Here is a 27452-nt window from a genome sequence, read left to right on the forward strand (position 1 = left end):
AATACTTATGAAACTTGTCACTGTTTGTGGAGGAAGGCAGTAAAATTAAGCTGCATTCTTAACTCAAAAATCAACTATAGGGATTGTTTTTATTTCCTTTTGATTTGGGGAGCCAGATCCTGTGATGCTCAGGGGTAACTTTTGGCTCTATAAAAAGAAATCACTCCTGGCTGTGTTTTGGACAGTATGGTGTAATAGGGTCAAACCTGGATCAGTCAATTGCAAGGCAAAGGCCTTACATACTATATTACCTCTCAGGGCCTTCTATAAGAGAATATAAGATTAAGAAATCCATTTCAAAACAAATCAGTTTCAAAACTCTACTCCCTCAACTTCAAACAAATGCCATTCATGTCATAGCTAATGTTATCTATAGATAACATTTATAATCTGTAATTACCAAGTTCTGGATGAAAACCTACAAACTCTATGGCAATATGAGTGTTAAATAATTCTAAAGCATTGTGAAGGTACAGAGATGTTCTCAAATGTTAAACTCAAATTTCTTTTAATACATATATTCACAGATAATGTAAATATACAAATATATCTAACATTTATATGCTACTATACATTTATCTAATACTACAACAAAATATGAAACTGATACTACAAACTTAAATAATAAAATATTTTTATTTTGCCCTAATTTCAACACCAAGAAATACCATAATGCATTTACTTTTTGTATTGTAACTGTATACATATTATATATATGCTTCTGTATGGCAGTGAAATACATAAATCACAATGTCCTTACAATTAAGGGTATTCTAAAATTATAAATTAAATTTTTATAAATACAATAAAACTACTTTAGTCTGTAGCTAGTATAAAATTACAATTAAAAATAATGGCTCTCTTGGGGCCAGAGCAGTGACACAAGCAGTAAGGCATCTGCCTTGCTCATTCTAGCCTAGGATGGACCACAGTTCAATCCCCCAGCATCCCATACATCCCCCAAGCCAGGAGCAATTTCTGAGCACATAGCCAGGAGTAACCCCTGAGCGTCAGTCAACAGGTATGACCCAAAAACCAAAAAAAAAAAAAAAAAGATAATGGCTCTAGAATTAGGCTAAATAGCAGTTCAAGTACAGGTATTTTCCTTAAGAGTTTAGGCAAGTATATAAATATACTCTTAATATATATTAACATATAATATAATAAGTATACTCTTAATTCATCTTCTGTAAATAGTTTAATTTATACCTCACAGAGTTGCAAAAACAAATTATTTGTACGTATAAACTTATAAAAGTGACTTAGATAATGTAAGTATGAGATAGTATAATTTTATTATATATACTAGTATATAAAATCAGTCTTTTAGATATGCTGTTAAACACTTTTCAAGTTTTTATATTTACTCAACAGCTGAATTATTAATTTTAGAAGTACTGCAAATTTGATCCAATGAATAAATAAATTCATACTAATTAAAGCTATTCCAATTTGCAAACTACTCTATTAAAATTTTATTAGGAAAAATGCTCTACTTAATAAAATAATGCATAACCTCATAATGACACGTTTTATGCTCTATGCTCATTATTCCATGGGGAGTGAATTTTTTTCAAATATTTTTGCTTCTTTTTATGCATGCTGTCATTTAAAACTTACTTTAGAATAATACTTGTATAATAATAGAATAATACTTGTATAATACTTCGTTGAAATAAAATTATAAGAAACATTAATCCCTTATCTGAGTGCTGTGTTTTTCATGAATGGTTCTATTATTAAATAGCAGTCATTTAATCTTTATTGTATTTCTTTCAATGCTGGTTCTTTTCTTGACCATAGAATTGATTGAAAAGTGCAAAGACATTTTAAGTAAATGATCTCTTGCTTTTTTTCTTTTATTTCTTATAGTCATTCCCAACACAGCACTGCAACCCGTCAGCCTTCAGTGACATTGCAACGAGCCATCTCCCTGGAAGGGTAAGATCAGAATAATAAGCAGCCTTTCCCAAACTGTGCAGTCTCCTCACTTTGAACATCAAAAAGGCCTCACCTATTTTTATTTCACTCCTTTCTCTGTCTTTCTTGCTCTCCTCCATCCACAAACACACCACATTTGTTGCTGCTATCCATGAATCGTATATTAAATGCCAGATAATGTGTTAGACACTAGATTTAACAAGTTAAATAAAATCTCATCTTTCCCTGAAGAGTTCATTGTCTAGGGGGAGTGACAAATTTAAACCTTTACTGGCATACAGTGTAAGTATCATACACAACTGTAGAAAGTGTTAACTGAGGTTACAAAGAGGATATATTGACTTAGAATAGATAAAAAAGGGCAGAACATCAGTATGGTTTTAAAGAAGCTATAAATATCAAAGCAAGAGCTCAAGTATTTGAGGATATTTATTGACTGACACTGGAAGTACACTCTAAGCATAATAAAGAGTAAGTAGAGAAATGCAAGCACCTGAGCATGCTTGAAGCCATAGAAAATAATTAAGTGATTCATTGCCAGACCATTGTGTATGTGTAAAGTTATAGAACAGGATAAGAAAATGCAGATGTTTATTAAAGGCACTTACTTATGGAACACTCATTTTATTATTTCTAAATTACACAATTAGCAAAATCTAGAAGAGTTAAGAGAAAAGGCCTATTTTTCTCCACTTGCCCTATAATTGAAAATGGTTTATTTGACTGGTTAATATGTAAACCATTTTATTTTTCTAATATCTGTTGGCAACTAAACTTTTTTCAATCCTATTTTTTAATAACAAATATACAGAAAGGTATTTTCATTCAACTCTCAAGCTTGATTACCTATCTCTTTAATTCTTATCTTTGATCCAGACTTCTAACCATACTTCTAACATAATTATAACATAGGTTCCACCCAAAATGTTTTGGAGTTTAGAAACTGCTCTTTCTCTCTGAAACAAGTCTCTCTTCCTTTCTTTCTTTTGGTTCTTCTTCTAGTAATACTGAGAAAGAAAGAAGGAAAAGTAAAAAGAGGTTCTATAATAATACTCTATTGTGATTGTGCCCTTTCTGTTAATCATCTCTGCTGATAATCAGCACTTAGATGGGTAGAGACACAAGTAAGCTCCATGCATCAAACTTGAGAAGCGTTCTTCCCTGTTACTCTGAGAGCCTGGGTTATCCCATTTCCACAAAGAGGAAATGGTACACTCTAATTCTGACTACACCACTTGATCCATTCTGCAACAGACTTTCATATAAGGTTGGTCCCTTTTTTCACTTATTTTTAGCAGCTACAAAGGAGAGACTTATAGGCCTGAACAGAATCCTCCTCCCAACCCTCAGAGGAACCTATAGGAATGGTTCATCCTTCAAACACCCCCCCCCACACACACACACATATACCCTTCACTTTCTCCTCTAGTCATTCTTAGTGATGTTTTCCAATTTTCAGTAGAAATGGGGAAAACAAGCAAGCTTCATGACTCTATAATACTCCCTGAGATTCCTTTATAGCCTTCAAATAAGGCACACACTGACTTCCCAAATCCATGAAAGATGAGTGAAAGGATCATACTTTTTCTATGAATTCTAAACCTTTTCCCAAAAGGATTGCACTATCTCCCAGTACTAATGTTTAGAAAAAAGGTATACATTAAACCATTTAGTTTTTCCATTATAAAACAGTAAGAAGAAGAAAACAAAAGCAAAACAAAAATGAGAAGGAACAAAGAAAAAGGGAGAGAGAAGGACAGAAGAGAGGTGTTATTGGTTAAATATGAATTTAGTCTTGGAGGATTAAATAACATTTTTTCTCAATATATTCCTATCTTCATTTAACATTTATTCTATTCCATAAAGAGCTCACCAAAACTCAGTTAATACCTTCTGACCTTTAACTCTGTAGATCAATGTTTCTCCACCTCTTTCTGACTTGGGCTCTTCCAAATATGTTTTCTTCTTTAACTCTGTCATACTAGTTGCACCCCTAGTTTTCTGCCATAGCCCCTCTTTATGAGATTTTTACTGATAATGTCATAAGAATAGACTTGAGAAATATTGATCAATATCATAATCCTAATAAGATTCCTGAGTTTAAGTCTAAACTAGATATTTTCTAGCTATTTAATAGTTTAAAAATTACTTGGATTTTTTGGTACCAATTTCTTCCTCTGTAAATATTAAATATATACATGTATTATCATAGATTATATTTGATAATACAGACTATACTAAAGTATAAATTTAAATATAAAATTTTAGAATCATATTAATATATTAACATGGATGCTATTATATATAATAAATACACTTAGTTTAACAGGGTTCTTACATATATTGACTAGGTTTATTAAAACAGGCATTGATATATTCACTATATTAGGAGAAGCCTATTCTAATATACAGGATTGATAATCATTTGTGGAAGCAATTTCAAAATCACTACTTGAGTCTGCTTTACTGCTGAGTTAATATTTATCTTAAAATATTTTAAATAGAATTGTTATACTTTATTGTTTAGTAAGGGTTTAGGGAGATAGCACAGGAGTTAAGACACCTGTCCAATCTCAAATTCCCCAAGCATGACTAGTAACAACACCCTACCACAGTACGTTTGGTAGCCCTTGAGTTGTGACCCAAACTCTCTTCAACACAACCACCATGCACACAAGCTGTCTATCAAACACAAACACATTGTATTATAATTTATCTTTTCATTATATTGGCAATCCTCAGATCCAAAGGAAAGATGGCATGAAAATTAAGCCAAGTTCTTACAATTCTAGAATACCTAGTTATAACCTATTTAGTACTATCTAAAATACTGATTTAAGAAAATTAAGGAGACCACTTCAACCCATAAAAGAAAACAGCCTCCCAAGACTCTAAACATGTTATGGTTGAAATGAAAATATTCTTTCTACAATATTTTCTACAATCTAAAATATTTTCTACAGTTTCTACAATCCAAAATATATTTTTAAATCTTAAAATATTCTTTTTTTTTATACAATAGAGGTTTGTGCAATCAATGATTGTAAGCACTCAATCTACTTCCAATTTTCTCTCTCTGGAAAGAGTCAAAGTTCAAAGAAAATTATTTCACAAAACTCAGTTCCTGGTGAATCCTCTAAAGAACTATAATCAGTTTTGTATTCTGCATGATAAAAAGGTTATTTGAAAGGGCCAAGGCAAGGACATTAGCATCAACAAAGATATGGAATAGCAATAGCATACTTTCCAGAAAATGCTGACTGGATCAGGACCCTAGGATTTGAAAAGAGAAGTTTCATTTGAAATAAAATGTGAAATAGCCCTTATTACTTGGATAAATTAATGAAAAAAATTGACAGGGCTTGTTGATAATTGAAAATTAGTTTTCCCATTAAAATAAATTTTAGGATCAAAAAATAAAAGGAAAAAAAGGAGTTTCATCAGGTACCTGATGAGATTATCTCCAAAACATAAATCTAGTCAGGAATTAGTACAGTCATGAATATTTCTCAATGTAAAAACAAAACAAGAAACTTTTCTTTCTTTCCTATTTTTCTTTCTTTTATTCTTTATTTCTTCCCACCTTTCTTATTTTTCTTTTTCTTTTTCTCATCTGATTTTATTTTCCTAAGTCTTATGAAATACTAAAATATGATCCTTCTAGAAATTACATAATTTTTCAAGAGTGCTACAGAGAAAGTAACTCAATTTAGATTTGACTCCACAATACAACACTACTCCATCCCCTAAAATGTGGTGTGAAGAAACTTTATTTAGCTGAAAGAGTACTGGTTTACATTTCTAAACAATATTTAGATTTAGATAGAGCTAAGCATCCCTTAGGTAAAAATAATAATAATAATAATAATATTAATAATGAAAAACCCTAAACCTAGAAACAATACGATTGAATTAGTAACTTATCTTGTTATAGTCAAGGTGTTCTTTGAGATAGAGGCGAGGGTTCTGGTCCGAGTGTACCACTTTGTTCCTACTCACCACTCTGCTTCTTCTGAAGACCTTTCTTGACAATGTGCATGATGACAAACATTCTACATTTTGATCATGAACACAAAGACTTCCTCTAGCTATGCAAAATAATGCCATTTTTCTTCTAATGCTATTTTGCAAATTTACTTTCTTATTAACAAAAGCATATTAGCAAGTTGCTAGTAAACATCTCTTAAACTATTTTTTTGAATGAGATAACCTCTGTAATTAAATACGATTACTAATTTTAATTCCCTGATAAGATGAAGCCAAAAAGTATGACTCCTGTGGCGGAAAGGTAGCACAGTGGCGTTTGCCTTACAAGCAGCCGATCCAAGATCTAAGGTGGTTGGTTCGAATCCCGGTGTCCCATATGGTCCCCCGTGCCTGCCAGGAGCTATTTCTGAGCAGATAGCCAGGAGTAACCCATGAGCACCGCCGGGTGTGGCCCAAAAACCAAAAAAAAAAAAAAGTATGACTCCATTACACTGCTTCACCAAAACAAAATCTTCTTTACAAATTAACAAAAATTAAATAATGTTATTTTATAAATACTCTGTTGCTCTAACTAGCACAACTCTATTTTTCTTACAAAGAGTGAAAAATATTTTTGCAATCTTTGAAAAAAACTTTTTTAAACCAAACAACATTTTCTGTGTCCTATCTTCTATCATATATTTTAACCTTCAATAAGACCCTGTACTTTTTTGTATAAGGATTCATCACTTGTCTTTAAAAGTGTCATACAATACCTCAATAATAATTTTTATATATTATTTTAATATATGTGTGTTATGAAAAGACAAATGCATTTTTAGTTTTATATTCTAGATAACTTTAAAAATTCTTCCTAAATGCATACACATGAATTTGTTGATGTAAAATATTTCTGAGTATAAAATAAGTTATTTTTATATCACCCAGGTATTTAGAAAGGTCTCTACAAGTGTTTACAAGCTGTATAAATTCTTTACAATTAAAGTTCTTTCTCTGTGTGCTCAGCTGGCCACCATATAGAGAGGTAATATGGCATGTAATAATCATAACTGAATGCATAGTGAGAAAGTTATCTTTCATTTTGCATAGGCCAACGAGTTCTTAGCAGGTTTTCCCATTACAGCTTTGTACTGATTAGTGTAGGCAATGAGCTCAAATTGGAAAATTCATTATTGCAAATCTCCCCTTCCTAATGCTTTTGTGAAGAGCCCAGGATAGTTAGTGAAAAGCATAGGATAGTCTTGGAAATAGATTCAGCATAAAAGCTCATATATGTTTCACTTCTGTTGTTCTTTGCTTGATAAAATAAGTAGAAATATTTCAAAGTTCCAGGGGTTTTTTTGATCCATAAAAAGAAGAAAATTATCTAAATGAGCCATTGTCTAGAGTTGCTACTGTTTTTTAAATTGGGGTCTGAATCATCGATAACTATGCCAGCCTGAGGAGAAAGAATAATATCCCCATTAGTATTGTGATCTCCTTGTTTCAGGTTCAGTATGACAGATACAGCCCATACTTTATATCTGTTCTTCTTTCAGAGATCTTATAAAAGTAAGGTAATTGAATAAAAAAATAACAGTTCTGTAACTGTAAAGGAAATGAGAGTAGATGTCAAAGGGTAAAAGAATTCATCACACTTCCAGGAGACAGAAAGTGAAAGAAAACAAAAATAAATAAATAAATAAATAAATGGAATAAAATGGGCTCATCTGAATCTATGGCTTCACCTACACAGGAAGGGGTAGGGCCATGTGCTGTGGGGCTCCAAATTATGCTGTTTTCATCCTAAATTTTGTAAATTCTGAATGTGTTTCTCAAAATAACATTCACAAAATGTCCCCCAACACAGTATGGTACCATTAAGAGGGTCCAATGGCTCAACCAAGAAAGTCTGCTTAGTAAAATCCTGGTCAGACACTACAGGAGTATGGCTGCAAATGGGATTAAGACCTGCCAAGGCACTCAGCACAAAATTATCTTATGCTTGTCTAATAAGCTATGAAGCAAGTTTTCATTTCCAGGAGGAAATGATTATTCAAGTGAAAAAAAATAGTACAGTTTAGTTAAAGCACCTGCTTTGCCTGTGGGGTTAACCTGCTTAAATCACTGGGTCCATATATGGTCCCCCAACAAGGCACCTCCAGGAGTGATCTCTGAGAACACATAGAGAGGAGTCACTCCCGAGTACATAACTAGAAATCAGATTCTTTTATTTGGAGGGTTACGACCACCAGTGCTCAGGAATCACTCTTTTCAGGAGCAGAGAATGTTTTCATCTGGGACTTCATCTGCTGTGCTATTGCTCTGGCCCCTGAAGGTTATTCTTTAAAGAAATAGAATTTCCCTTTTGAAAAACCTAGATAAGTCAGTTTATCATATTCCAGAGAAAAGTCCTACTAATTATCTCATTTACTTTAAGGCTTTCATAAGAAAAAAAATTTTCTTATTTATAACACCCCTGACAGTCTTTCTACTTCTTTATTCTTAGCTATGAATAAAGAACATGAGTTACAAAATTGTTTTCTAGTTCTATTTTGGGGGATGTTTATCGATAACGTTCATGACAGAGTTGTTTCAAGTATAAAATGTTCTAATATCAATCCCATCACCAATGTCCCCATGTACCTTCCAACCATCCAGCCTGCCCCTTTGACAGGCATATAACAAAGTTTATTTTATATTTCAATAAAACTTAAAGGAATATAAAATAGAATTCTCAAAAAATAAGTCAATAAAAGTTAATCTGTGATGATTATTTGCTAGATGTTCTTAATCTATTTCAATTCAGTAGAAGATAGCCATATGCACCAATAATAAATGTCATACTCAACGGCACATTTTGGGAAGTTTCTCCTTTTGAATTCTTCTTGCCAAACTGTCCTCAAAACTATGAATTCCCTAAACTGTTGCCTGTCTATTAAGTTCAGTACATTTCCTTCAAATCTAAACAATAACCTAGATGAATAGAGTATTCTTGGTGAGGTATTTCATTGATTTTTTTCGATACTATATCCTTCCATATTCTTCTGGCTCATAGAGTCTTATTTGATAGATCTGCTTTGTTTGGATTTCCTTTGTATGTGAGTTTTTTTTTTCTTTTTATTTTTTTTTTGATCTTTCTGCTTTCAATAGTTTGTCTTTATGCTTGGATTTTGCCATTTTAAATATAATGTGTCTTTGATTTTTCCTAACTTGATCTATTTTAACTGAAAATCTTTGGGCTTTTTGGATCTCTGGGAATTCTCAACTCATATCAGTCATGAAGGCATGGAAGTGGCTGTATGCTTCAGAAACAATGGTGTAGGCACTTAATATTTTAAAGGCTGGATGTGGAAGCTGCTATACAGAGGGCTTTACATCCAAACCAAAGTAGGCCAACTATGTCATCCAGAGGTAAGCTTCACCTGAGATGTTGAAAGAGCAAGCAGAAGACCAATGTTATAAAGCATTTTAATCAAACCTACAAAAATACCAAGTTATCTTATTACAAGATAAGAGGCATTATATATAAAGAAAAATGATCCTCATTGAAACAGGTAATCTGGGGGAAATGCAATTAAAAATACTCTGGCATAAGCATTTTTTTTAGCAATCTGAATATACACTCCAGAATTAAAATTGAAATGATAAAAAGTGGAAAGCCAAGTATGATTTTCAAGGATCTTGGCACAAATTGAATTCTGAGAAGTATATCTGGAACAGAGGTTAAAAAAATAAAGAAAATCATATCTAAATCTAGGTGCAGTTTGTTAGTGCTACCAAAACTACAAAGTATCTTCATTTACTTACATAGCTTTCTTTCATCCACTACAGTGCATACATATTTTCCTCTTATAAGATCATTTTAGCAACATCGTATAATGTTTCTAGTAATGGATGCATTCTCATCAATGGCATACTTCCCTTAGTAGTGTTGATGATTTCTATGAGTAGCACATTACAAAATACTAGATGACCATGTTTAGAATACAGGTGCTTTATTTTCATTGATGGCAAGCAAAATTGTCTCCCAAATCCAAATGTCTGAGGCAGCCAATGAACTAAAATGTAACAAATACACCAAAAGGAACTTATCTCTCCTGGATAATTCTCTCTCTCTCTGTCTCTCTCTCTCAGAATAAAGAGATGGTACACTAGGTAGGCTGTTTGCTTTGTACATGGCCAACCCAGAATAAACCCCTGACACATCATCTGCCACTCTATGCTTGCCAGAGTAATTCCTGAGCACAGAGCCTGGAGTAACCCTTAGGCAACACGGATTGTTGCCACAAATCCCCCAAATATGTGGCTTCTGAAATTCTAGAAATATTTATGAATATAAACCCTAAGCACAATTGGTATTTGACAGCTAACTACAATGGTCAGTTGCCATCTACTTCAGAACTACCCATAACTTCATGATCCATGATCAGTGAGAATGTTCAACTTCATTCAATATACTTCCAAACTAGTCCTCAAAATCAGTACTAAATGGTGTTTTCCAAAGTTAATGGGGAGGCTAATGTGCAGAAAATTAAACTGAAGTATTTTTTATTTAAACACCTTGATTACATACATGATTGTGTTTGGGTTTCAGTCATAAAAGGAACACCACCCATTACCAGTGCAACATTCCCATCACCCAAGTCCCAAATCTCCCTCCTCCCCAACCAACCCCTGCCTGTACTCTAAACAGGCTCTACATTTCCCTCATACATTCTCAATATTAGGACAGTTCAAAATGTACTTATTTCTCTAACTAAACTCATCACTCTTTGTGGTGAGCTTCCTGAGGTGAGCTGGAACTTCCAGCTCTTTTCTCTTTTGTGTCTGAAATTTATTATTGCAAGAATCTCTTTCATTTTTCTTAAAACCCATAGATGAGTGAGACCATTCTGTGTTTTTCTCTCTCTCTCTGACTTTTTTCACTCAGCATAATAGATTCTGTGTACATCCATGTATAGGAAAATTTCATGACTTCATCTCTCCTGACAGCTGCATAATATTCCATTGTGTATATGTACCACAGTTTCTTTAGCCATTCGTCTGTTGAAGGGCATCTTGGTTGTTTCCAGAGTCTTGCTATGGTAAATAGTGCTGCAATGAATATAGGGGTAAGGAAGGGGTTTTTGTATTGTATTTTTGTGTTCTTAGGGTATATTCCTAGGAGTGGTATAGCTGGGTCGTATGGGAGCTCGATTTCCAGTTTTTGGAGGAATCTCCATATTGCTTTCCATAAAGGTTGAACTAGAAGGCATTCCCACCAACAGTGGATAAGGGTTCCTTTCTCTCCACATCCCCGCCAGCACTGTTTGTTCTCATTCTTTGTGATGTGTGCCATTCTCTGTGGTGTGAGGTGGTATCTCATTGTTGTTTTGATTTGCATCTCCCTGATGATTAGTGATGTGGAGCATTTCTTCATGTGTCTTTTGGCCATTTGTATTTCTTCTTTGTCAAAGTGTCTGTTCATTTCTTCTCCTCATTTTTTGATGGGATTAGATGTTTTTTTCTTGTAAATTTCTGTCAGTGCCTTATATATTTTGGAGATTAGCCCCTTGTCTGATGGGTATTGGGTGAATAGATTCTCCCACTCAGTGGGTGGCTCTTGTATCCTGGGCACTATTTTCTTTGAGGTGCAGAAGCTTCTCAACTTAATATATTCCCATCTGTTAATCTCTGTTTTCACTTGCTTGGAGAGTGCAGTTTCCTCCTTGAAGATGCCTGTAGTCTCAATGTCCTGGAGAGTTTTGCCTATGTGTTGTTCTATATATCTTATGGTTTGGGGTCTGATATCGAGGTCTTTAATCCATTTGGATTTTACCTTCGTACATGATGTTAGCTGGGGGTCTAAGTTCAATTTTTTGCAAGTGGCTAGCCAGTTGTGCCAACACCACTTGTTGAAGAGGCTTTCCTTGCTCCATTTAGGATTTCCTGCTCCTTTATCAAAAATTAGGTGATTGTATGTGTGGGGAACATTTTCTGAGTATTCAAGCCTATTCCACTAATCTGAGGGTCTGTCCTTATTCCAATACCATGCTGTTTTGATAACTATTGCTTTGTAGTAAAGTTTAAAGTTGGGGAAAGTAATTCCTCCCATATTCTTTTTCCCAATGATTGCTTTAGCTATTCTAGGGTGTTTATTGTTCCAAACAAATTTCAAAAGTGCCTGATCCACTTCTTTGAAGAATGTCATAGGTATCTTTAGAGGGATAGCGTTGAATCTGTATAACGCCTTGGGGAGTATTGCCATTTTGATTATGTTAATCCTGCCAATCCATGAGCAGGGTATGTGTTTCCATTTCCGCGTGACCTCTCTTATTTCTTGGAGCAGACTTTTATAGTTTTCTTTGTATAGGTCCTTCACATTTTTAGTCAAGTTGATTCCAAGATATTTGAGTTTGTGTGGCACTATTGTGAATGGGGTTGTTTTCTTTATGTCCATTTCTTCCTTATTACTATTGGTGTATAGAAAGGCCATTGATTTTTGTGTGTTAATTTTGTAGCCTGCCACCTTGCTATATGAGTCTATTGTTTCTAGAAGCTTTTTGGTAGAGTCTTTAGGGTTTTCTAAGTAGAGCATCATGTCATCTGCAAACAGTGAGAGCTTGACTTCTTCCTTTCCTATCTGGATTCCCTTGATATCTTTTTCTTGCCTAATCGCTATAGCAAGTACTTCCAGTGCTATGTTGAATAGGAGTGGTGAGAGAGGACAGCCTTGTCTTGTGCCAGAATTTAGAGGGAAGGCTTTTAGTTTTTCTCCATTGAGGATAATATTTGCCACTGGCTTGTGGTAGATGGCCTTAACCATATTGAGAAAGGTTCCTTCCATTCCCATCTTGCTGAGAGTTTTGATCAAGAATGGGTGTTGGACCTTGTCAAATGCTTTCTCTGTATTGATTGATATAATCATGTGGTTTTTATTTTTCTTGTTGTTGATGTTGTGTATTATGTTGATAGACTTATGGATGTTAAACCATCCTTGCATTCCTGGGATGAAACCTACTTGATCGTAGTGGATGATCTTCTTAATGAGGTATTGAATCCTATTTGCCAGGATTTTGTTGAGGATCTTTGCATCTGCATTCATCAGCGATATTGGTCTGTAATTTTCTTTTTTCGTAGCATCTCTGTCTGGTTTAGGTATTAGGGTGATGTTGGCTTCATAAAAGCTGTTTGGTAGTGTTTCTGTTTGTTCAATTTCATGAAAGAGTCTTGCCAGGATTGGCAGTAGTTCCTCTTGGAAAGTTTGAAAGAATTCATTAATGAATCCATCTCGGCCTGGGCTTTTGTTTTTGGGCAGACTTTTGATTACCATTTTTATTTCATCAAGGATGATGGGGGTGTTTAGATATGTTACATCCTCTTCCTTCAACCGTGGAAGATTATAAGAGTTCAAGAATTTATCCATTTCTTCCAGGTTCTCATTTTTAGTGGCATAGAGTTTTTCAAAGTAGTTTCTGATTACCCTTTGAATCTCTGTCATATCAGTAGTGATCTCTCCTTTTTCATTCCTAATACGAGTTATCAAGTTTCTCTCTCTCTCTTTCTTTGTTAGGTTTGCCAGTGGTCTATCAATCTTGTTTATTTTTTCGAAGAACCAACCTCTGCTTTCGTTGATCTTTCGGATTGTTTTTTGGGTTTCCACTTCGTTGATTTCTGCTCTCAGCATTGTTATTTCCTTCTGTCTTCCTATTTTTGGGTTGTTTTGTTGAGTACTTTCTAGTTCTATTAGCTGTGTCATTAAGCTACTCAGGTAAGCTCCTTCTTCCTTCCTGATGTGTGCTTGCAAAGCTATAAATTTTCCTCTCAGTACTGCATTTGCTGTGTCCCATAAGTTCTGATAGTTTGTGTCTTTATTGTCATTTGTTTCCAGGAACTTTTTGATTTCCTTCTTGATTTCATCTCGGACCCACTGGTTATTGAGTATGAGGCTGTTTAACTTCCAGGTGTTAAAGTTTTTCTTCTGAGTCCCTTTGGAATTCACAAATAATTTCAGGGCCTTGTGGTCAGCGAAGGTAGTCTGCAAAATTTCTATCGTCTTGATCTTATGGAGGTATGTTTTATGTGCCAGCATGTAGTCTATCCTGGAGAATGTCCCATGTACATTGGAGAAGAATGTGTATCCAGGTTTCTGGGGATGGAGTGTCCTGTATATATCCACTAGGCCTCTTTCTTCCATTTCTCTCCTCAGGTCTAGTATATTCTTGTTGGGTTTCAGTCTGGTTGACCTATCCAGTGTTGACAAAGCAGTGTTGAGGTCCCCCACAATTATTGTGTTGTTATTAATATTGTTTTTCAGATTTGTCAACAGTTGTTTTAAATATTTTGCTGGCCCCTCATTTGGTGCATATATGTTTAGGAGAGTTATTTCTTCCTGCTCTACATACCCCTTGATTAATATAAAATGTCCATCTTTGTCCCTTACAACCTTCCTGAGTATAAAGTTTGCATTATCTGATATTAGTATGGCCACTGCAGCTTTTTTATGGGTGTTGTTTTCTTGGATAACTTTTCTCTAGCCTTTTATTTTGAGTCTATGTTTGTTCTGACTATTCAGGTGCGTTTCTTGTAGGCAGCAGAAGGTTGGATTGAGTTTTTTGATCCATTTAGCCACTCTGTGTCTCTTAACTGGTGCATTTAGTCCATTGACAGTGAGAGAAAGAATTGTCCTGGGATTTAATTCCATCTTTATATCGAAATTTGGTGTGTCTTCTGGTTAGTCTTGTTTTAAATTAGGTCTTTCAGTTTTTCTCTTAAGACTGGTTTTGAGTCTGTAAAGTTTCTGAGCTGTTTTTTGTCTGTGAAACCATGTATTCTTCCGTCAAACCAGAAAGTGAGTTTTGCTGGGTACAGTATTCTAGGTGAAGCATTCATTTCATTCAGTCTTGTCACAATATCCCACCACTGCTTTCTGGCATTGAGTGTTTCTGGTGACAGGTCTGCTGTAAATCTCAAGGATGCTTGCTTGAATGTAATTTCCCCTTTTGATCTTGCTGTTTTCAGAATTCTGTCTCTATCTGTGGGATTTGTCATTGTGACTAGGATGTGTCTTGGGGTGGTTTTTCTTGGGTCTCTTTTGGTTGGAACTCTTCGAGCATGCAGGATTTGATCACATATATTCTTTAGCTCTGGGAGTTTCTCTTTAATGATGTTCTTGACCGTTGATTCTTCCTGGAAATTTTCTTCCTGGGTCTCTGGGACTCCAGTGATTCTTAAGTTGTTTCTGTTGATCTTATCATAGACCTCTATTTTCATCTGTTCCCATTCTTTGACTAATTTTTTCATTGTCTGTTCATTTGTTTTAAGTTTTTTGTCCAATCTCTCCTGCTGTATGGAATTGTTATGTATCTCATCTTCCACAGCACCAAGTCTATTCTCAGCTTCTGATACCCTGTCCCAGAGCTTATCCATTTTGTCTTTCACTTCGTTTACTGATTTTTTTCAGGCCTGTTAGTTGACATGTTATTTCAGTTTGGAGTTTTGTGATTTCTGTCTTCATATTTTCTTGATTCTTATTAGTGTTCTGTTCTACTCTATTCATGGTTTCTTTGAGTTCTTTGAGCATATTCCATATTGCTACTCTAAAGTCCTTATCTGAGAGATTGATTAGTTGGTTGGTCGTTAACTGGTCATCAGAATTGTCATCTTCATTCTCTATGTCTGATGCTGGCCTGCATTGTTTCCCCATTGTCACACTTGTATTGTGGGTTTTTCTACGTGTTGTGGTGGTATTCATTGGTTATATGATGCAGGCAGCACACTTCTCTGGCTCCGCTCTTTCTGGATGGGCCGACTTGCCTCCAAGGTAGGGGAGTCCTCCGTGGATGAAGCCTCACACAGGATAAAATCTTAGGCCCGAGCACGCAGCAGAGTAGACAGTCTGGAGAGAAAATCTTGCTTCTGTGATCCAGCACAGTTCTTAGTGTGGTTTTTTTCTTCTTGTGATGGTGTTCTTTTTTTAGAAAGAGCGCATGGCTGTGGAGCGAAGTGGAGCTAAGTGCCTTCTGGAGCCTCTTTTCAGCCCACTCTCAGGAGGTTCACGCAACAGGATAGCAGAGAGACACACACAGGCAGCATTCACAGTTTTTCACAGTCGGGCCCCACTGGTCAGGCGTAGTTTTCACTCGCTCGCTGGGCAGCTTCAGAATGCTGTATTTTTAGGTTTCACTTCCCAGGACTCTGAGGAGAGTCACTGGCTCGCTGGGTAGCTTCCGAATGTAGTTTCTTTGGGGTTCGCTTCCCAGGGCTTTGAGGAGAGCTTCCAGAGTTCAGGAAAGACAGAGAAGGGTAGGACAGGGCTCCCTTCAGGTGCTCAGTTTCCTCAGAAGAAGCACAGCCGGGTGGAGACTCTGCAGGTAGAGCAATCAGCACTCTGCCTGGAAACCCCCACATCCAGCCATTTCTTACTCACTCCCTGGCTCGCTGGGTAGCTTCCAAATGTAGTTTCTTTGGGGTTCGCTTCCCAGGGCTCTGAGGAGAGTTTCCAGAGTTCAGGAAAGACCAAACTGAAGTATTTCTATATCTTAAAAAATGTTTTTTTCCAGGTTTAACTACAGGTGGCTACTAGTGAAAAAAAATTCAACTTTTGTTTAACCACGTAATTTAGTGACATTACTAAACCTAGGAGAAAGTTAGGTTACCTCTAGACATTTTTATAATTTTATAATATGTTAAAATGTATAAAGTAGTCAAACTTTTCTTTCTTTTTGATGGTGGAAGGTAATTTGGACCACATTTAGCAGTGCTCATGGCTCACTTATAGCTCTGCACTCAGTAGTCACTTTTGGTGGAGATCAGGAGACTATAACGGGTGCTGAGAATTGAACCTGTTGACTGCACATAAGGCAACATAGATTCAACATCACCTAATGTTCAGAAATAAAATAACAGAAAGATAAACTATCAAACAAAAGTTTAGTAAACCTTCTGAAAATGACTTAATGACCTCTTTGTAATAATTTTTACAAATTTTCTTGTTGCTATACTCATTTTTCCTTTATATTTTAATAATATTATTACCACTTACAAGTAAACACATGTATATGAGCAGTAATAGACTAATAGAGTAATTTACCAGTATATTAAAAAATCAGAACAACTTATAAATCCAATTCACCATGATGTATTTTTTCATTTCTTCTACTATCTCTGCAGTTTTCACCTCTGCTCTTAAATTAACTTTTAGTTCATTTTCTATAGTCCTCTCTTTATGGTCCTGCTATTTCACTATTTCCAGTTCTATCATCAAAAAGTCATCCTTTTCTGGACATTGTCATCTTGTTTCCAAGGTAGGGAGGGCTGAAAATATAGAAGGTGTCATCGCAGAAAACTTTAAGGTCTGCTAAGATTTATCAGTGCTGTAAAAGTCCTGAGACTGCAGAAAACTAGAAAATATTTCAGGAATGCCATTACATGTACTTCTATCATAGGAATTAGATTTTTTTTATGCCTCATACTTTTGGAACAGCAACTGTATTATTTTTTTATGTTTAATACTTTGTTAGGACAGACATATTTTTAAATTTGATATTTTAAGTAAAAGATCTTTAAAATTTAGAAGAGGACATTGAGAATTTATATTCTCAACAAATTTATATATGAGCATATATTTGAGAATTTATATAAAAGCATTTACCATTATCATTATTATTTCAAAACAAAGGTTTTCTTTAAACCAGGAAAATAAGAAAATCATAAAAGATAGCATAGCAGGCAGAGGAGGGTGGGAGGAAATGGGTCATTGGTGTGAGGAAATGGACAGTAGTAAAGGAATGGGTGTTGGATATTACTGTATCTTACAGTGATTCATCTAAAAGAGTTATTTCAGGGCTGGAAAAATAGCGCAGCTTTCCAGAAGCAATTTCTGAGCACGGAGCCAGGAGTAACCCCTGAGTGCTCCTGGATGTGTCCCAAAAAGCAAAAATATAAAATAAAAGAGATTTATAAAGTATATATAAAATAGCTTATTTCACAATAAAATTAGGTACTTCAGAGAAACTATAAAGTTCAAAATACTAATTTCCATTTCAATAAAAATATGTCATATATGATCATAGCTGGTGTGTTATAAGTACTTCATTTAGATCTCATTTGATTTTTATTACATTTTTTAGCCCATATTTGGCAGTGCTCAGGGATCACTTTTGGCATAACTTAAAGAATCCTATAGAGATTGTCAGGGATCAAACCTGGGTTGGCCCTATGCAAGGCAAGTAACCTATCTCTCTCCAGCTCTTGATTACTATTTTTTATGACTTAATGCCACACTATCAAGCTCACATTATTGGTGAAGTCACTGAGACTTAGAGAAGATGATACCCAAGGTCACAAAGCCAATACATGATAGAATTCTTTCTAAACCATATTTGTAAATCACTACCCCTTCCTGATTTTTAATTTATATATTAATATGTATATATTCTATATATTTATACATATACACACATATATTTGATTATTATCAAGGGTTGGCCAATTGAGAGATTAAAGTAAGACACTGAAATACAAGTAGGATCTCAATATAATTTAGATGTATCTAGTGATTTTATTTTTATAGTCATTGTTGAAAATCTAGTTTTAAATTAAAAGGATCACCTGATACAGCTTAATTCATCTTTAATGAGTACTAAATTTGAAGTGAAAGGATAGCATTCCCAAACAATTGACATCTGTTTCACCTTGCAGGACTAGGATCTATAAGTGGAATGAGTTTGGTTATCAGGACATAGAGGAGGGAAAGTATTCTGTTCTGTAATCTTACACATGAAGGGTGCTCAATGCCAAACAGGTATGATTTTTTTAGTGATATTACATAGAACCTTAGGGAATTTGGTATAGGGAGTTTTTTAGTTCATAATTTTGTGCCAATGTGAATATTATCACCCTTCTATTTTCATTGGAACTCTTTTTTCATTTTAACAAATTGGCTTAATAATGTACTCTGTAAATTGTGAATAAGATTCCTCATCATTATATAATTAAATATTCTTGAAACAATGTCAGACCCAATATTGAATTAGAAAATTGCTATTCTTTTTTTTTTCCTCTTTCTTTAAGCACTGTGATTACAAACATGTTTGTAGTTTGGGTTTCAGTTATAATAAATGAACATCCCCCTTCACCACTGTAACACTCCCACCACCAAAGCCTCCCCAGCTCCTTCCTCCCCCACCCCCTGCCTGCATTCGAGACAGGCATTCTACTTCTCTCACTCATTGACATTGTCATGATAGATGTTAATATAGTTATTTCTCTAACTGCACTCACTTCTTTTTCTGCTAAGCTTTTTATTGTGGTCTGTTCTTCCATCCCTCATCCCTCTTGTCTCTGGGTGTTATTACAATAATGTCTTTCATTTTTCTTAAAACCCATAGATGAGTGAGACTATTCTGTGTCTATGTCTCTCCCTCTGATCTATTTCACTCAGCATAATAGTTTCTATGTCCATCCATGTATAGGAAAATTTCATGACTTCATTTTTTCTGATGGCTGTGTAGTATTTCATTGTGCATATGTACCACAATTTCTTTAGCTACTCATGTGCTGTTGAACATCTGAGTTGTTTCCAGATTCTGGCTATGTAAATAGTGCTACAATGAATATAGGTGTGCAGAAGGAATTTCTGTATTGTGATTTTGTATTCCAAGGTTATAGCCCTAGGAGTGGTATAGCTCTTAATCAATACTTGTAATGACTAGGAACCAGCGCAATAGTACAGCAAGTAAGGTGCTTGCCTTATGCAGTCAGCTGAAGTTTGGTCCTTGTCATCCTACATGGTCCCCCAAAACTGCCAGGATAATCTCTGAGTACAGAGTCAGTCCTGAGCACTGTTGAATATAACCCCAAAACCAAAAAAATGATGAATTCTAATATTGATATGAGTGATATGATATTATTGATGAATATGGTACAGTGATGGCATTATTATAATAAATAAGCTAATGAGGGATAAAAAAATCACTGGCTTAACTTTAATAGACTAGTAAACATGAATACAAGAAGCATTGTTTATGGCTGAATTTAGCTGTTTAAGCTGTGAGAAAGATTTATCTATATTAGGCTTCTGAGTATTCTGAGTATTCTATGACCAAGTTCCTATTCATATTTGCATTATTATTATTTTTCTAATACAGCATTCTTGTCTCTCTAATATCTTGGCCACTCTTGATGACTAAAGTTTATTCATTGAATCAATAAATTTAAATGAAATATAATGATCAGTCATGCAGGCACTAACTGTCCTCTCAATCTTGTGAAAAGAAGCATATTTTAAATGAAAAATCACATTGATTATCACAACATGTGGTTATACCTACTACTATATAAAGTAACCTGTGTTGCTCTAAGTTGAAATAGGCAATGTGGCCTACTCATGGAATGAAGAGTAAGGACTTACTAGGCAGAGAGAAAAAGCCATTATTATGACTATACAAGCACTGATTAACAATTAGTCTGAGTGTTATTTCTGAAATTAGAAGTGGCTAGGACATGAATTTGGTAGAGCCTGCCATTTAGAAATTTTTTTTTTTTTTTTGGTTTTTGGGCCACACCCGTTTGACGCTCAGGGGTTACTCCTGGCTATGTGCTCAGAAATCGCCCCTGGCTTGGGGGGACCATATGGGACGCCGGGGGATCGAACCGCGGTCCTTCCTTGGCTAGCGCTTGCAAGGCAGACACCTTACCTCCAGCGCCACCTACCCGGCCCCTAGAAATTTGTAATAGGAGACTACTTTATGGTTGACCCTGGAGGACTCATCAGATGGAAGTTTCCAATGCTTCTCAGAACTTTATATCTTCTATCACCTATGATCAATTCTATTTCTTTTTAAATGTTTCCTTGTTCATCTGTCTGTGAGAGTGCCAAAACTTAGAGTTTTATTTTCTTTCTTTGTGTTTTTTCCTTTTTACTATCTCTTTCAGTTCCTTTGCCTTATCCTCTTATTTTCTTTATTTTCTTCACCCCCTCCACCATAAATCTAATCCCCCTACTCTTCTTTTTTTCTTCCTTTATTTTCTACTCATTTCTTTTTTAATTAACTATTTATTAATTGTGGTTATAAGGTTGTTCATAATGCAGTTGTCATTGTTTTCATAATTGCAAAGTTGTTCATGATTGAGTTTCAGTTTGCAGTCTCCACTCATTTCTTTCATAAAATTTCTTTCTGATTCATATACAAATTAAGGACTTTTAAGTAGCTTCATCCCTCTAATTGTGTATAATATTCATCTCACCAACTATCCAACTAAAACCAGCCATCACTAAAGAGACTTTATATAAGTGCCTACCACTCCTTTTCGGTGACCACCTTAGTTTTCAGTGAGTCTACATGTTTTTTTATTCCACTCTGTTTAGTTATTTATATTCTGCATTTACCCCATAGAATACAATTTAATCCTCTTATAACAGTAGAATAGTATTTTACTGAGTATAAACCACAGCTTCTTTACCTAGTCATATATTGATGAACATTTAAACTAATTCCATATTTTTAATTTATGAATAATAACTTGCTCTTCATTCCATGATTTGAATGTTGTAACTAAAACCATAATTTTCTATTTTTATTATAATCCTTTTTCAATATTCACCCTGAAGATATTACACTTGTATTTGAACATATACTTAAATTTGCATGGATACCTCATGGCTATATTTTCATTTGATCCAATAACTACTTGGTAAGGAAGGTTGTGTAAGAGTCATTTGCCCCATTGAAGCTGGGTTAATGGCCTCTGTAAAGTCAGGTGTTTGAGAAGTGGAGGATTCTTGATTACAATATGCCTGCTTATTTAAAACTTCTATTCTCTCATTTCTTGACAAGCATGATGCAACAGAATGTTGAAGACTTCCCAAATAACATCTTTTAGTTTGATTGACAAGCTAGAAAATTGACAAGGAAGTCCTTCTCTAGTCATTATTAGTCTCAAAAACGTGTCTAGACAGAAGTCATGGTCAGGGGACTTTTATGGTTGCTCATCCATCACATTAATAGAAACAGCCTTAGTCTCATCTAATGAATATTTACTGGACATTGCACTTGACCTTGAATTGAACCACTTACAAAGAATGATATTCATTACATTTTTAGCTTGGTGACTGTGATCTGAGAGGTAGTCTGGCTCTCTAGATTATAAAATGAAGAGCATTGATTTGGGTATCATTTGTCTACCTTTATTAGATTAATTAGCTTGCTACATTTATTATTTTATACACTCACAAACGCACATGTACACATATACACATATATTTGTACATATACACAAAATGAATCTGGTACTTTTCTCTTGCTTGTCTCTCAGAAGCTTTCAAATTGCATTAGGATTTTGTTTACTTCCTTCTTCTGGCCAATTATAAAGGAGATTAAAGAAAGCACAGCTTTAGCCCATGCTCTAGGCCAGATGCCCCTTCATTATGTAGAGAGCAGTCAGTGTTTTTTATCATTTACTTAATTTATCTGCTGATATCCAGTTCTGGGAAATGTTGCCTTCTCTGAATTCTGTTTTGAAAAATATGGGGCCTTCATTGACTGATCATAGGTAGAAAAGGTTCCTGTTTCTTGAGACTCAGCCTGCTCAAGAATTGCACAAGAGATCAAGATTTGGTCATTTACTTTGTCACTTTGGGGATTCAGAATGATCAAATTATAATAATTAAACTACTTATGTCACTGCAATTTTAAATAAGGGCAAGGCTGATTCCGGGGGGGGCGGGGGGGGAAAGCAGTACCACTGACCAGAGCAGTTTTAGTGATTTTATCAAGAGAACTACCCAACCCAAAGGCAACTGATTTCAGCAGACATCTCCATTCTTGGGTGGTAGGAGAGTATCAAGAGCTAAGCTGTTTTTTCCCTTCTATGCACAGATTTCTAAAAGTTTACTGCCTGGGAGTGCAAAAGAGAACCACACTTTTCATTGATAATGCATTTTTACAGATGGTTTCTTTTATAGATGGTATCTCCTGAAACCAACAGTGAATTGCAAACATTGATTAGAAATTGTATTTCAATAGTAATATTTATTGATAGAAAAATGGTAAACATGTCTTTCTTGATAGTGTTTTTTCTATACTCCTGAAATTCTTGGTTGTTCACAAATTCATCTCCTTTGTCTGGTAGCCTGATATAATGGAAAGAACATAACATCTTAAGGTTATGGATAGTTCAGATGCCTTCTATGAGTGAGGTGCTAGATTCAATTCACAACACAACCCTTGTCCATATCCATATATACACACACAAACCATATAAAGAACATGTTTTTATTTACTTCTACCATTCTTTCAAAACTGGATTTTAACTAATGATATTATGTGAAGATATTTTGTACTTTTTTGAATCTGTTTCTTTAATGCTATTACTAATATACTTCCTATGATTGTTTTAAGAATTTATTTTTAAAACATAGATATTATATAAGTTTTTAATAAATAGTAGATATTCAGTAGGAATTACTTCCCTTTTTTCCTTATGGTTTATTTGGTCCATTTTTATGCTGTACCACAGCCTCTTCCTTTCTTTTTTTTTTTTTTTTTTTTTTTGGTCTGGAATCAAAGGACAAAGTCTTTACTAATCATCTATTTAACAACTTTCTATTACCCATAACGTAACCTCAGAAAAATTTTTATCAGTGTGAAAGACATAAGATAATACTCAGCAGAGTAACAAAAAAAATGCCTTATCTAGAAAGATATACCTAAAATTTAAAAACTTTCTAGATCCAAAAGAACACATTTTCTAGTGGTAGACTTTTTAAAAAAGAAGCAAAAGAGAAGAGGGTATCTTTTGGTATGATGTCATGTCATCCCTTTATATTTCAGTGATAACTAAGTCTAGAGTTTATGTTTATATGTGCTGACTCACAAATCTTTTGCAAATACATCCTCTGCACTCCCGAGTTCCCAGTGGTTACAGTAAGTTTTAGAGGAGACTAAGAAACTATATATTGACATCTTAAAGATCCATTTTTTATTAAATTTATAACAGATAAAAATCTCTATATATAATTTACTGCTTGTATCTTTTTATTTGGCTTTTTCTTTGCATCAATGTTAGAAATTTCTCTCCACTAATGAGCATAGTGAACTAGTAAACATAGTACAACATCTAAGGTGGCTGGGTCCTAAGTTATTATTCTATTATATAATTATGAAGCAATCTTCCAAGAACAGACCATGTTTAACAAATGATTTTTAATTTTTCCTCATATTACACCCTGAAAAAAGAGGATTCACTTTCACAAAAAGAAAATAAATAAACCTGATTTTTCTCACTTCTTGTACTAGAAAAAATGAGTCAACTGATAATCTTTTTCTCTGTATATAGATGGAGAAAGAAGTGGAAAGAACATATCTTGTTGTTAATGATGATTAAGTATAAATGTTGCCACCATTCCTTTTAACCAGTCCACCTGAAATAAAAATATTAACCTTTCCAAATTTAAGTTTCCAAGTCTCATCTTGATGGACATAGTATCTAACTTATAGATCTTTTTTTTTGTTTTGTTTTTTGTTTTGTTTTGTTTTGGGCCACACCCGTTTGACGCTCAAGGGTTATGTGCTCAGAAATCGCCCCTGGCTTGGGGGGACCATATGGGACGCTGGGGGATCGAACCGCGGTCCTTCCTTGGCTAGCGCTTGCAAGGCAGACACCTTACCTCCAGCGCCACCTACCCGGCCCCTAACTTATAGATCTTAATGCCTGTGATCATAATTAAACTAATTAAACACATCTAACTAGTTAATATAAAAACTTGTTTCGTGGGCCTGGAGAGATAGCACAGTGGTGTTTGCCTTGCAAGCAGCCGATCCAGGACCAAAGGTGGTTGGTTCGAATCCCGGTGTCCCACATGGTCCCCTGTGCCTGCCAGGAGCTATTTCTGAGCAGACAGCCAGGAGTAACCCCTGAGCACCGCCGGGTGTGGCCCAAAACCCCCCCCCCAAAAAAAAACAAACTTGTTTTGTAATCAGATATAAAAAATGCATGGCTTTTTGTAATGACATAAGTAAAAATTAATAGTTTAAGTATCTCTTAAAAGTGTTATTGTGTTGATGGCATATTTAAGTGAGCTAAATATGCTTGGTTTATATGAGGAACTTATATAATATATCGTATATATCTTATATATGAATTACTTGAAATACCCATATACTATATATGAGTTAATTTATATAAAATGTATTTAATAAATATATCTATATATGCTATTATACAATTATAAATATATAATATATACATATAATATATTGATATATTTAATAGATATTTTGGAATATCTATGCTATGAATGACCTAGATGACTTGGACCCAAAGTAAAACTAAAAGCTATATCACAGCATGACTAAAATCACAACTATCAAAGGTGTAGTGTTTCACTTTGAACATAATTATTATCTAGTTTGTCTATGAACAAAACATATATCTTGATGGGTATGTACCTTACATGTACTACTAATTTTTACTTATTTGGATACTATCCTCAATTTGAGAAAAAAGAGTTAATTTGGTATTTCAGCTGCTGTGCATCTAAGATACTATCATGATCAACTGACTACTATTTATATAGAGAAATTACCTAGGGCAGAAACAGGGATGAGTTTTTCTTTTCAGTGATGCATTTAAAAATCAAAATTTGGGCTCTTAATTCTTGATCAAGGATGTTCTTTCCAGACAAAATTGATTTCCAGACAAAAGTTTTTATTATTCTTGTTTTCCTCTTTTTATATTCTTTATCTTGTACCTTCCATCTAAGATTTAGTGGATCTTGGTTCTTCTAAAAATGTGATTCAACTGCTAAGAATGAATACAACCTAATGTAACAGTCAGAATATTTATATTGATATAATCTTAATCATGGTGAATAATAAATATGGGGTTTTTTATGAAAAACTACTAAAATGCCCAACTAAAAAATAAATGTACCATATTATATTTGACAGATTCAGTTCGAACTTGAGTGGTGGTAAAATTATATAGTGGGTAGGTACTTACCTTGGATGCTGACAACCTGGATTTTATCCCATGCATTATATATGTTCCCCTGAGCCCAGTAGGAGAAATCTCTGAATTCAGAGTCAGGATTAAGCCCTAAGACCAGCCAAGTGTGTGGCCCCAAAAAACAACCATACCAAAAAAAAAATGAATTGGTTGTTGTTGGGTTTTTTTTTCTTTGTTTACCAGAGAAGAAATTATGAGGGAGCAGCAGAAATGACTGTAGGAAAAAGACCATAAGAAGATATGCAAAAAGTCAGGATGTGTCTTATATCTTCTAAAATATACTAAATATGAAAAACTAAAAAAAAATTGAGGTGACCCTAAGACAAATCCATAAAAACTTTCTTTCAGATAATTTTAACAGCAAATAAGACTTGGTAAGAATCCCAGGTCAAGACCTAGGCAATAATACTTGCCTTGCATGTGGCTAACTCAGGTTTGACTCCAGAACTCCATTTAGTCCACAAGCTCACCGGAGTAATACCTTAATGCTGGACAAAAAATAAACTGAACACCTCAGGATATGTTTAAAACACACACACACTCACTCACACACACACACACACACACACACACACACACAATCCCCGAAACTCTGGTATATTTTGTAAAGAACTCACTTAAGCTCAGCAAATTGGTGTGTGAGTCTCTAGTATGAGTCTGCCTTCTCTCATTCCTTCTAAACCAAATCCCTTCATTCTTTAATTATCTACTCTGTTTTGGTACCCAATATTATAGTATTTCTATTTCCAAAACCAGCTTTTAAATTCAATTTTTCCATGATGAGAGATATGTGGCTATAGGTTAGCATTCCAAGTTGTTTGTTAGAAACATTCTATGTGGCAGGTATTAGAGAACATGAGAACACAAGACTACCCAGGTTTGTTCTGGCAACAAACTGTTGACGATTTTCTTTAAATCACTTGGAATTAGGACAGTGTCCAAAGGTGACTTTCATTTTTCATTGTGGTTACAGGAAGTTAATTAATGAATAACATTTAAAACTCCATACCAAAAAAAGTTTTGAACCAACTTCTTTTAAATGCAAGTCCTGGGCAAAAGAAGTAGATCAGGAAAATAAATTAAATATTTTTGTATTAGAAGGTCAAGATGTGGAACAATGATCTTCCACTACATTGCCGAACAAGGAAAAAATCATAAAATCAATTGCTATATAAATCTTTCTCTAGATTTGGTAAGAAACAGTTTTTTTTGCAGGAAAATAAAAAATAAACATTTGTGCAAACCAACACCTTCATTATCATTGGAGAAGAGAACAACCTAAGACAGAACAGTCTAATATTTCTTTTAGGAGAAGAAATTTTAAAAGTTCAACAATAGTTATGCTAAAAGTAAGTGAGGCATTTTCATTTTCTTGAAAATTACTTTTGAAAATGAATCTCATTATTATTTTTCCACCAGTGAATCTTCCTATTATTAATTACAGAAATAATACATGTAATTGCTCTTTAATTTTTGTCTCTGTCTTATTATCTTGTCTTTAGAAACTTCTGAAATTGTTAGAGAGGCCTATAGAAAGGTATTACGATTTGAAT

General features: G+C 34.5%; 1 protein-coding gene across 15 annotated transcripts in view; it reads left to right on the plus strand.

Annotated features, from left to right (window-relative positions):
• DLG2 (discs large MAGUK scaffold protein 2) overlaps positions 1-27452 on the plus strand; it is a 2242830-nt gene that overhangs the window by 1847676 nt on the left and 367702 nt on the right. For all 15 annotated transcript variants that reach the window (XM_049780036.1, XM_049780021.1, XM_049780023.1 and 12 more), the window contains one exon: positions 1873-1941. In XM_049780036.1, coding sequence (XP_049635993.1) covers positions 1873-1941 — 69 coding nt within the window. The remainder of the gene's footprint in view (positions 1-1872; positions 1942-27452) is intronic.

This window comes from Suncus etruscus, chromosome 9 (assembly GCF_024139225.1).
Source record: "Suncus etruscus isolate mSunEtr1 chromosome 9, mSunEtr1.pri.cur, whole genome shotgun sequence".
Classification (NCBI taxonomy): domain Eukaryota; kingdom Metazoa; phylum Chordata; class Mammalia; order Eulipotyphla; family Soricidae; genus Suncus; species Suncus etruscus.